At 44.8% G+C, this 11,818-nt stretch overlaps 1 protein-coding gene across 6 annotated transcripts in view; it reads right to left on the reverse strand.

Annotated features, from left to right (window-relative positions):
• The window catches only part of Rap1gds1 (Rap1 GTPase-GDP dissociation stimulator 1), a 161,949-nt gene extending 151,039 nt beyond the window's left edge, over window positions 1–10,910 (reverse strand). For all 6 annotated transcript variants that reach the window (XR_004119855.1, XR_004119854.1, XM_031375659.1 and 3 more), the window contains exon 1: window positions 10,704–10,910. Coding sequence is in view for 4 of the 6 variants with exons in the window: in XM_031375659.1 (XP_031231519.1) it covers window positions 10,704–10,707 (4 nt within the window). In the remaining 2 variants the exon portion in view is untranslated. The remainder of the gene's footprint in view (window positions 1–10,703) is intronic.
• Window positions 10,911–11,818: the final 908 nt, after the last annotated feature.

The raw sequence follows: 11,818 nt of genomic DNA on the forward strand, positions 1-11,818 counted from the left end.
AAAATCAAAAAAAAAAAACCAAAAACAAAACAAAAACAAAAACAAAAACAAAAACAAAAAAAACAAAGATAGAAGAGACATACTTCCAAACTATAAACTGTTAAGCTAGCTTTCACAACACAAAGTTGTGTAAACACAAAAATAAAATAACCACTTGAAACATATCCACCCCATTGCAGTTCCTTACACCTCGGATGCCTGTAAGACCACCTAAGACCTCGAAATCCCAGCATTCTTTCTCGGGGATTCTTCCAGAACAATGAAGTCTCAGTAGTTGCCTCATCCAAGGTTCCATTTTTTTTCTTTACTCTCACATCCCACTTAGCTCCTCAAGTTAGCACAGAGGTTTAGATTTAATGCTAAGGTTTCGAGCATCAGCTCCTTCAGCATCAACTCAAGTGCATGCTTAAGATGTATTGCTGATTCCCCGCACTTAAGGTTCAGATGTAACCAATATCCTACCTCAAAGTTCTGCCCCACATTCTAGGATATGTCTGAGAGCAGAGAAAAACCACAGAAAAAAATCACACAAACCCTTAAGTCTACATAAAAATGGAAGGCATGACTGATTAAAACACTAATACATCACATGTTGAAAACAAAAGAATGGCCGGGTAATGGTGGCACACACCTTTAATCCCAGCACTTGGGAGGCAGAGGCAGGCGGATTTCTGAGTTCAAGGCCAGCCTGGTCTACAGAGTGAGTACCAGGACAGCCAGGGCTACACAGAAAAACCCTGTCTTGAAAAACCAAAAAGAAAGGAAAAAAAAAGACAAAAGAATAAAATCTCAACAGCAGATTACATCAGGCATCAACTAACTTATTTGCATTTCCTATACAAGTTCACCTCACAGTCAGTGTCAAACGCCTGCAACCTGTGGCCTTTACCACATTCTCCTCCTCCTCTTCCTTCTTCCCTTGCCCCCTTCCTCCTCCTCCTGTAACTCATGCAGTTCTGCATAGTAGAGTCCATAGGTGAGTCATCTACACCTCAGCGTGGAAGTTTTCTGCAGTGCCCTGCACCCCTTTAAGTACATACATTGGAGTCTCTGTCTCCATTGTACGCAGAAGTGCTTTGGGTTCCTGCAGAATGCTTCTCTAGCTCCAAGCTCCTCACTTCCTCCTGCAAGTCTCTGGGCACTCACCAAGGCACTGCCTGTTTCTTCAGAGTTGTTCTTACAGGTCAGGTGACCAGAGATCAGCTTTGCTCAGGACAAACCCAAATGAACTGTAACTCAGAAGGCTGATGGCTGGGAGCACAGTGAGTGTTAGTGTTAGTGTGTGTGTGTGTGTGTGTGTGTGTGTGAGAGAGAGAGAGAGAGAGAGAGAGAGAGAGAGAGAGAGAGAGAGAGAGAGAGAGAGAGAGAGAGAGAGAGAGAGAGAGAGAGAGAGAGAGAGAGAGAGATATGCAGGGCTCTGGTCTGATCACTCAACCCGAAAGAAAGAAAGGTTAGAAGAAAGAAACTGCATTTCATTGAAAATCTTCTCCCCCCACCCTTGGATACCCTTTCTTGGGTCTCTCTCTATCTTGACCTTTAGAGTTCCCTGGTCTATCACTGCTCAACAATTTAACAGTAAATATTCTGTTTAATTACTGGGTGCTGAGCTAGGAAAACACCTCAGCTGCCAATGTTTTTTACTTCATAATGTTAGAACATGAGTTAAGTCCTCAGACTCAATGTGCAAATGCTAGGCTGTTTGTATTTCTAAACCTAGATCTGAGAGCAGAGCCAGAAAGATCTCAGGATTGCAGGCCAGCAGCTCCGGCCTAACTAGTGAACTCCAGACAGAAGGGAGACCCTGTCTCAAAGCAGATGTACAATGTTTTTGAGCATGATGCCAGAGGTTGTCCAGTGACTTCTATAAGCACATGTACACATATGCACACACACACTCCCCTCCCCCCCACACACACCTAAAAAAACTCACTGTGTGCGAGAGATAATTTCCCCTAGACTTCTTTCTCTTGGCATTTCCGTACCATTATAATTATCTGAGCAAAAAAGTAAGGTACAATAAAAGAAAGAAAAGTAAGTCTCCCTCACAGGAGATACTCCACAGCTGTAAAATGCCCTCTTCTTCATGGAGATTTGTTTGTAACTCTTTTTAAAGCAATACACAAGCGATGATCTCTCCTCCTCAAGAGAAGGTTTATGTACTAGGTAAGGGTTACGTGTGTACGCTTTGGCTGGGGCCCTAGAGAATGTTCTGGAGTCCTAAGTTCGGAGTTTCTCACTCTTCCATGTGCAGATAGTACCAGGTTCACCCCACCCAACTGAGATTTGGGATTGAAGAGCATTAAACAGATTTGCGAGCAGGGGCTGGCCAAGCAGCCTGGTTGGAGCACTTGCTGCTGTGTTTTGTAACTATGGCAGGTAAGTATGTTAATGACTAGTTATAGGATTTAATGTTCACAGCTTCTTAATTGGAAACTTAATTAATTTTCATAATGTGGTAAGTTCAGCTATACCCCATTTTAATGAGATTGAATCTTTTGTAATTTAGAAACAATAATAGAAATCCCACATAATATGACTTCAGATGCCTTCGTGAGTAAACTCTGAATGAAGAGTCAACTCTGTGGACTTCTTCTGGATAGAAGTTAGGTTGGAAAGTTCATAGTTTTAAATTAATTCAATTCCTTAAATGAATCCATGACACTAGATTTTCATGGTACACATGTATGCCCAGCCTTAATGAAGGGTTTTCCATTCAGTACTCATTACTTTTGTCATGCAGGGATGCAGGCCAATAGAATCCCACTTTTGGACTATGTAAGAAGTTGACATTTCGTTTTAATCAGCATAGCAAATCAAGTTTACAGACAGACCCCCAATTTAAAAATTTTTAAATGAGGATGTTACAAAAGAAATATGTGCTGGGGATACATGACCTTTGATCTGTTCCCATGCCCATGAACCTTAGTACAATATTTATTCTCAGTATGATGGATCTAAAACTAAACAAGAGACAGTTTATAGTTTACTGGATTATTATGGTATACCATAGGTAAGATAGACTAGAAGTACTAACTTACCGTATTTTCTACTTACAACAGAGTTTCAGCAAACCAATATAATTACATTGTAAGTTAAGGACCAATTAACTTCAAGTATCTCGCTTTTAAGAAATGTAAAGTATTATGTAGATTATTTTTCAGTGAGTGGTTGGCAAATCATTGTCTCAGACACCAGGAACACTGTAGCTATACTAAAAAATACAGTATACTCTTGGCTTTCATCACATTCTCAACTCACAGGACAGTGATCATCGAAATGATGAAACAGATAACAGAAGATCTTGTCACAGCAGAATTCCTTCAAGAAAATAAAGACGCGAAGACGCAAACCAAGTAAAGTTTCTAAATGGCACACTTCTTTTGCAGGCAAGAAAAATCACTTACCCGTGGTGAGTTAATTATATTCGACTGCAACACAGCCAAATCTCAAGCTTATTTAAGAACAGCCCTTTAGGGTCTGGGGAGGTGCTGCATGGCAGCTTTTTCCCTAGACATAACAATTCCATCTTGGGCTTTGCCCCCGGTAGCTATGGAAACTAGAGCAGAATAATACAGCTCTCTGGTACCATAGTTATATGGTACCAGAGCAACTGCGACTCCCTAGGGAGTAGATGAAGCCAGAAACAGGGGACCCTCACTGTGAGATTCACCATCCAGCCTCCAACCGCAAGGGATCTTGGGAGATGTCAAGAGTATACAGGAATTAGAAGAGTAACTCAAAGTAGGGCTCTGTGATGCAGCTTCCATGCTGTGGCCATCCTACAAGGGTTGGACTTGACAGTGATGCAGCTCTTTGAGGATGGGGGAGGTCATGCATGCTCCCCAACCTGAAAGTAAGGCCCCAATCTGAAAGCCCTACAAGATCGCTGGTCTCCCCAAGTTGGACTTGGTTAACTCATACTATGGTCCGTCCTAGGTGTCCATCTGGAGTGATTAGATGTTCCTTTGTGTCTCCCAAGAAAAAAAACAACAGGAAAGAGCTCCACCGGCAAAGTGCCTGCTCGGCAAGATTGAGAACTTAAAAACTCAGAGTGTGGGGGCAGGGGCTTGTGATACAGTCTAGCGGCAGGCAATGAAAAATAATAGCAAGATTTGCCCTGGCTCATAAGTCACCTGTTCTCACCTGTTGGTCTTTGTTTGTTTGCTTACTTTGTCTTCAAGAAGTCAATTCCAAGCTGCTTAAGAATTTAGTTCTCTGTAAAGCTTTTACATAGAACAATGATTAGAAAGAGAGTTTTCGAAGTTAAGAAAATATAATCTTCTATAACCTGAAGTGGAATCAAACATACACAAGGAACACAAAGAGGCTGATTTAACCAGCTTAGAAACGATGTTTTCCAAACATACAATGTTTGAAGCTTACTGTTCCTCATTAGCAGGCTTTTCCGGAGAAAAGCATTTAATCCTTAAGTATATCCTTTGACTGCCACCAGTACACAACTTGATTTGCACTTACAGATTTAGCCACCCCACCACAGTCGGCTCTGTCTATCCCTATCAGAGTAGAAACTGAAAACTCACAACTTGCCTTACCACATGGGAGCCCAGGGGGTTAACATTTGTAGGGTTATAGTTGATTTAAAAAAAAAAAAATCAGGATACAGGAGAAGTTCTGAAGTTTAAAAAGAAAAAGGCTCACTACAAATAGCAAAGGAAGAAGGAAAACAACTGAGTCCCAAACTCGTGTCTTTGAAAGCTAGATTTCCCTACATACTTAATGTTCCTAATGCATCTCATCTCAAAGTCAATGTAAAAGTCATACGAGAAGTGTACAGTACAATAATGTCACCTGGACCAATCAGAAGTATCAACTGACCTCTCCTGTGCAATCGCTGGGTCATCTGTTAAACAAGATCTCCACGAACATGGAAAGCCTAGCAGGTACATCTGTTGAGGTTTCATCCGTTGTTACGTATTGTAAGGCTAAATCCTGGCCCCCAAGGTCTGGTTGCCCTCAGGGATGTACACCAAGTGATGCTATGGAACCTTTCCTCCTAAGTGATCCCTGATTGGTCAATAAAACCAACCACAGACTGTAGCTGGGGAGAAGAGAGATATGCGGGCCTTCGGTTCCAGGGTCTTGGGGTTGGAGGCAGAGACCATGAAGAGAGCAGAGAGAAGATGCCATGAGGCAGACAGATAGTGAGAACATGGCAATGAGGGACAGCCAGCTGGAGCAGGAGCAGCCCAGATGAAAGTGGCAAGTCATAGCACAGGGTTACTGACAGGGAAGTACGCAAGGTAGCCTCGGGGGCTGATGCCCGCCCAGCTCCAGCTCTCTGAAGGTCTACTATGCATCTTTCTATGTCGGATGTTTTATGTCTTTTGTTTTGTTTTGTTTTATGTCTTACTTTTTATGTCTTATGTTTTCTGTCTTTTATTTGGGAAATAAATGGTCTAAGGTAGAGTAAAAACCACCAAATAATATTTACTACAACATAGATTTTTTTCAAGCCAAACCTACAGTTGCAGCCTCTCTCAAGCTCCGGAAGAGCTGAGTTCTCAATTGGTAGTAGTTCATCTGAAGGCAAACTGGGAACTATCAAGAACCCAGAAGAAATTCTCTAAATACCTCCTATACAAGAGGTAGGCTCATTGAGAACAGAGGAACTCAGAACCCTGGGTTTAACACTCAACATATCCAAGACAAGAAAGAAATTATATGTACCCTGCGATACCTACGTGAAAAACTTCAAGGACAAAAATCATAAAATTTCATTAGAGGTCTGCATTAACTGATGAGTATCTATAACCAGTTCTGACAATTCGGTGAGTTGGAACCATAATTAAGTGTCTGTCGTGTGATCCTTCGAAACAACTTGTACCACACAAACTGTCCAATCAATGTTCCGGCGTTTTTGAATTCAACCAAAGGGTTGTGGTTGTTTGTTTTCATTCGTCATATATTTCTTTTTTCTGTTTAACAGTCTTGACTTTGCCTCCTGGCCTAAAAGTCTAAAATATTTACCATCTGGCCCTTTACAGAAAAAGCTTGCCAACCTCTGCTGTGTGGGGGTGGTTTTCCCACTACTCCTCACCTGACTGCCTTAACAGCGCAAACCTACTCACCCAGAACACTGAGCTGCCCCAGTCATTTTTTTTTTAAACAAGCTATCCAGATCATTCTTAGGCAAGCTAAAATTTGAAAACGACTACTTTAAAAATCAAGATTTTTTTAGAATGTTTTATCCTCTCAGATAAACTACTTCTTTGAATCAGTACAATAGGAAGTGTCGCCCTATTAAGTGTTAAGATGATTGCATTTTGAGTCCTATAAGGTGCAGCACGATAACTGACTTCCACACTGGGTAATCACTTCAGCGGTGGTTTGAAGACTACTGGCCCAGGAGACGTGCTCATTAATATTTAGAAAATCTGAGACAGTTATTAAAACCATTATTAAAAATTAAATGATAGGCAGATAAACACACTAAAGTGGGTATTTATGTTATACAAAGCATCACCTTTTTTACTATATTTTATTATTATTTGTGTCCATGAAATTACTATTTCCATAAGGTGAGTATACAATGTAATCACATTAGCAAACTGATAATCACTAAAATTAAATCTCAATTAATTATATATTTAGTTTAACTTTGAACTCAAATGAGTTTCAATTAATTTTTCATATAGTGTTGTCTAACAATCTGGTAGATTCAAAGTTGTAGCAAGTTTTTTTGTTTGTTTTGGGTGTGTCTATATCTGTCTATACAACAGGTATCTAGGTATTTAAAGTCATTCTGGAAAGAAAAGAGGGGTTAAAAAAAAAAATCACCAGAGGGGCTCTGAACTTCACAAATACAGCTGGTCACAGCTTGCAGCCCACTTTATAACCATCCCCTTTACCAATATCAATATCCTCATCCCTGGCTTAATTCCTGGAATTCTTCAAAGTAACACTCCTGTATAAATAAATGCACTGAGCAAATTCTATTCCTCTGCAGTCTGAAGGCAGTCCCTAGCTCGGCCCTGGTAAAGTTAACAACCTGACTCAAACACTTACATTGCTTTGTTAAGGAGAAGCTGCCATTGGAAAACTAAAGAAAAACACCATACATAGACAGAATGAATATAAGCCATCTGAGATACTGGGGACATTTCAAACTTGAATATCAAATATCATAAAATTTATAAACAAAACAGACTTTGGTTTAGATTCTTTTGCTCTCTCTAAAACTAACATTAAACCAAAATCTCCAATAACAGATACCACAAAGGTTTTTTAAAAAAGCAAACTATACTATCCTACAACAGGCATAAGAGAAGGGAATGTGGAAGAAGTGCGAGGCGCTACTGTGAAACTGCCATTATTGTCAGGTAAGAGAATGGGCACAGTCTGCTCCATGAATACACTGAAGGGTGGACTCCCTCAACAAGTGCAAACTTCAGCTGGGCATTTCAGACTTGGTGATGGCTAATACTTTTTCACTTCTGTTTCCCAACATTTCTGTACTATTCTCTAGTTAAACAAGGCCTTTTATAAACTTTTCTAAGAACATCTCTAACCTCCCCTATCTATTTTCAACTTCACGCTGCCTCCGTCTTCGCAGCTGACCGTCTCATTTCTACCGCTTAGAAACCTAAGTGACCTTTGGTTCACATAACATTTTTCTAAAACCTCTGCATAGTCAACATCTTTGTAATATATGCAAAGACGCTTTGTATCATTTGCAGATTTCTCCATGTTGAATAAAGATTTTATGTTGCTGTTTGAGACAGGATAACTTTTCTTTTTAATTCAGCCAGGCAGCCCAGAATGGCTTCAAATTTATCGCTCCTCTTGATCCTCCTGTCTCAACATTTCCTCCATTGTGGTGAGAATACAGATGTGTGCCTTCACACCTGGGACTCACACGTATTGCTAGTATAGTTATTTGTGGCTCATATATACTTCTGCAGAGTATAGGAAACCAGAAGTGTGTCTGTCTCACTCATTCTTGCCTCCCCATCATACACTCCATAGGATGGATTTTTGATCAATATTGGATTATAATAACATATACACGTTAAAACATTTACAGGCTGGGATCCGCGAGGTTACATAGAAATTATTCTTCATTTTCTTATGGGGAAAAGCCATTGCCATAAAAATACGCTTTAAGGATTCCAGCTGGGACTCAAACGGGCACAAGGCTCTGGGGTTCGATACCCAAGACAACAAAAATAAAACAGACTTACCTAAAATAAGTATAAATAAAATAAAATGGACCTTTTTATTTCTTTAAAAGACAGTTAAAGCCAGGCGGTGGTGGTGCACGCCTTTAGTCCCAGCACTTGGGAGGTAGAGGCAGGCGGATCTCTGAGTTCGAGGCCAGCCTGGTCTACACAGTGAGTTCCAGGACAGCCAGGGCTACACAGAGAAACCCTGTCTCGAAAAACCAAAAAAAAAAAAGACAGCTAAAAAATAATCCCCTGCCACTAATTAGTATATCTTAGGAATTGTCATAACTTCAGTGGTTCAGATATAAAATTATCTTCCAATGTTTCAATGTTTTATTATTGTATGTACCTCCCGATCATACAAAAACATCTCAGCCACTGCAAACAGCATTACAGAAGGAAACTATATACCTAAGGTTGCCATCAAAGCCACCCCTGCAACAACGTAACCAGTTTTCAATGAAAGGCCTTACAGCAAGACATTTTCTATACTTCCCTTTCTACTAATCCATGCATTTGTTCAGGGCCTACATTTTCAAGTTCAAGAGCTGGAAGTACATGCCAGTGTAAAGAATGATTTGGGCAAATTTTACTGAACACCTACTATATGAAAACTCCTACAAAAGAGGTGAAACCTAAGACGTAAATGTCATCATCTTCAACATAAAGTTAAATGCCCAAAACGACTACATACACAACTCCATTAGACATTCTACCAGTGCTATTTAAAACAAAACAATGAAACTTCTAACTGGGTACCCCAAGTGCTCACAGGAGGGACCATACACAAGAGTTTCTGAGAAGCTTCAAAATAAAATGGGTTTGTATTTGGGTCTTTTATTTTCTCTCTTTTTAAATCACCCATCAGCATTCAAGATTTGCAAGATTAGCAAGTAATTTAATCTGTCCCTAATTTGCAACAACAGACCTTGGATATCCTCCCACGGGGGGGGGGGGGGGAATCACAGTTCAACATTTTGAACGTTTGTTTAAAATAAATTATAACTAAATCTCACCTTTAAAAATCTGAGACTTGTTTCTACACCAAACCCGTCAATGTACTTAAAATCCTTCAAACATGCAGATTTTAATCTGTAATCTGGATTAGTATTCGTTAAAAATTCTATTCCTAGAGAAAGGGACGTACAAATGGGATGCCGCTTTTTACAGAAATATTCCAACTGTCAGCAGTACTCACTTGGAAGACAAACAAGTGAAAATAAAATTCAGGGGCATAGGTGTTTTGTTCTGTTTGGTTTCTTTAAAACCACCTCCTTCTCCCCCACGGTCCTTCTTCCTAGTAAATGGCAAAGATCTGACTCAAAGCTAAGAGCATTTGGTCTTCCGGGAAAGGCTACCACACCGTTTCTAGGATTCCGATACTTTCTTGAGGGTTCTGTACTGTACTGCTATGACCTAACTCTAAGCGTTGAGCACTGTACTGACAGATGAAAGGGGCACACACTCATAAATAACTTGCACAGAAGGAGTGGGCAAAGTCCGAGTGGAGGAACGCCGAAGAAGCCAGTTTTTAAAAGGGGAAATTACGATAGACGGAAATTACTGAATAGAAGCAAACTGGGGAACGTGTACTGGGCAGATGATTTAAGTTGTTACTATCAAAGGAAACTTTTCGCTCTTAATTACTGCAGAGAATGTATCTGGTGCTTTTGCAATTATGCACAGGTAGGCAACGTCTGAGAAGAATTAATTCTACGTTCAAATATAAACTGTTTTATAAAGCATTTGCACTGAAATATCCATTCTTTTAGGATTAACTATAAATATAATTATAATGGAACTGGAATGAGATTATGCAGATTTAGGCAGGGGCAGCTGGGGCAGAACAACCAGCACGTAAATTCCTTAACAATGTGTTACAGGGGTACAGTTTCCAGCTACAGTAGAAATCAAGAAAACCGCTGGAGGACCGGAACTGTGCACGCCGTAGTCTCCCAACACGAATTCAACAGCTAGAAGCTCCCGCCAGCCTCGCGCGGCCCACGGCGGCGGCCGAGCCGTCACCTCCACCTTGGTGGCTGTCCGCTCCGGCGCTCGGCTGCCAATCGCCCTCCCAAACTACTTGCCGGCTCTCTCCGCACCGGCGCCGGCCGTCGGCAGGCTGGGGAGGGAGCGAGCGAGCGAGCGATCGCGCCCACGGGAAGGAAGTTCCGCCAAGTGGTCGGGCTCGCGGTGGGACCGAGCCTGCAGCGCGGCGGCCTCCCGGCCCCGGGGACGCCCCGCGCGGCCCGGCCGCCGGCAGGAAGCGTGGAGGAGGGGAGGGCGAGCGCGGAGCCCGGAGCCCGCCACCGACCCCACCCCGTGCGCGACCCCGCCGGCCCGGCTGCCGGCGTGCGCCCGCCTTCCCCCGGGGAGGGCCGCCGCCCGGCACCTCGCCGACCCGGGGACCCCGGCAACTTTGCCGGCGAGATGCATCGCCCGCCACCCTGCAGCACAAAATTAAAAAATAAAAATAAAAATAAAAATAAATGTCAGGCGATGACGGCGGGCAGGACTCACCCATGTTCCTCCCACAGAGTGAGGACCGGCAGGGCGAGGCGAAGGGTTCGGGTGGCGGGCGGCGCGGCTCGGCGGCGTCCTCCCTCTACCTCCGCGTCTCCCGCAGCCAGGGAGGGACCCGCGGGGGGCGGCCGCCGGGGAGGAGCAGCGGCTGCGGCTGCGGGCGGCGCGGCCGCGGCGGGGACGAGCGGCGGGGGGCGGGGCGGGGCGGGGCGGCCGGGCGCAGCCTGCGGCGGGCGCGGCTGCGAGCGGGCGGGCGGGCGAGCGAGCGAGCGAGCTAACGTGCGGGCGGGGAGGCGCCGAGCCGTCCCGAGGAGCGCCCTCCCGACGCGCGGCCGAGCGCCCCGCCCTCGCCGCCGAGCATGCTCAGTGCGAGCAGCTCGGCCCTCCTGCCCACGGCCGGCGAGGCTAGGCTCGCCGGGGGTTACCGTGCGTCCGCGGACCCGAGCGGCGCGGCGTGGAGGCTGTCGCCCGAGGGGGCGGAGGCAGGGTTGAAGTCGCCGGGCTGCAGGGACCGAGTCTCGCTGGAGGAAGTCTCAGCACTCAGCCCTGAGCGTGCTTGGGCAGCGCACGCTCCAGGCGAGCACGTGCGGGGCGGCGGAGCAGGAGGACGGAGATGTCCCGCGGGCGTGTCCCCCAGGGCGCATCTGGCTGTCCCGTGGGGCTGGCGGGAAAGCCGGTCCTGCGGACAGCGGCCGCAAGGTCACCCTCGGTGAGCGCGTGCCTAAAGGTCTTTAACCGGGCAGCCGTCGGGCGGGACCCTCCCGGCTGTATCCGCCGCACTCCGGCTGTACCTGGGAAGAGAGCCGGCCGGAGATCGGAAACGTTGAAAGTCCACCTGCGGGCCTGGTAACTCGGTGGAGGATGAGCCGTCCGGGGACCACGATGCTCTCACATGTTCGCGGGGCTCGGGGTCCCCGACTGGGCTCTCTGCACCAAGAGGAGGCAGTAGGAGACCTGCACGGGTCCTGACCCTTGTGTGGTTGACGAGGACCTGGACTTTATCCCAGGGCGATGGCGATGTGTAGGGAGAGCTGAAGCCCAGGACTCTCTCTCTCTCCTCTCTCACAGACCAGTCTCTAATACTACAGGCACAGATCACAAGAGCCTCTCGA

This window comes from Mastomys coucha, unplaced genomic scaffold, assembly GCF_008632895.1.
Source record: "Mastomys coucha isolate ucsf_1 unplaced genomic scaffold, UCSF_Mcou_1 pScaffold16, whole genome shotgun sequence".
NCBI classification, from domain to species: Eukaryota; Metazoa; Chordata; class Mammalia; order Rodentia; family Muridae; genus Mastomys; species Mastomys coucha.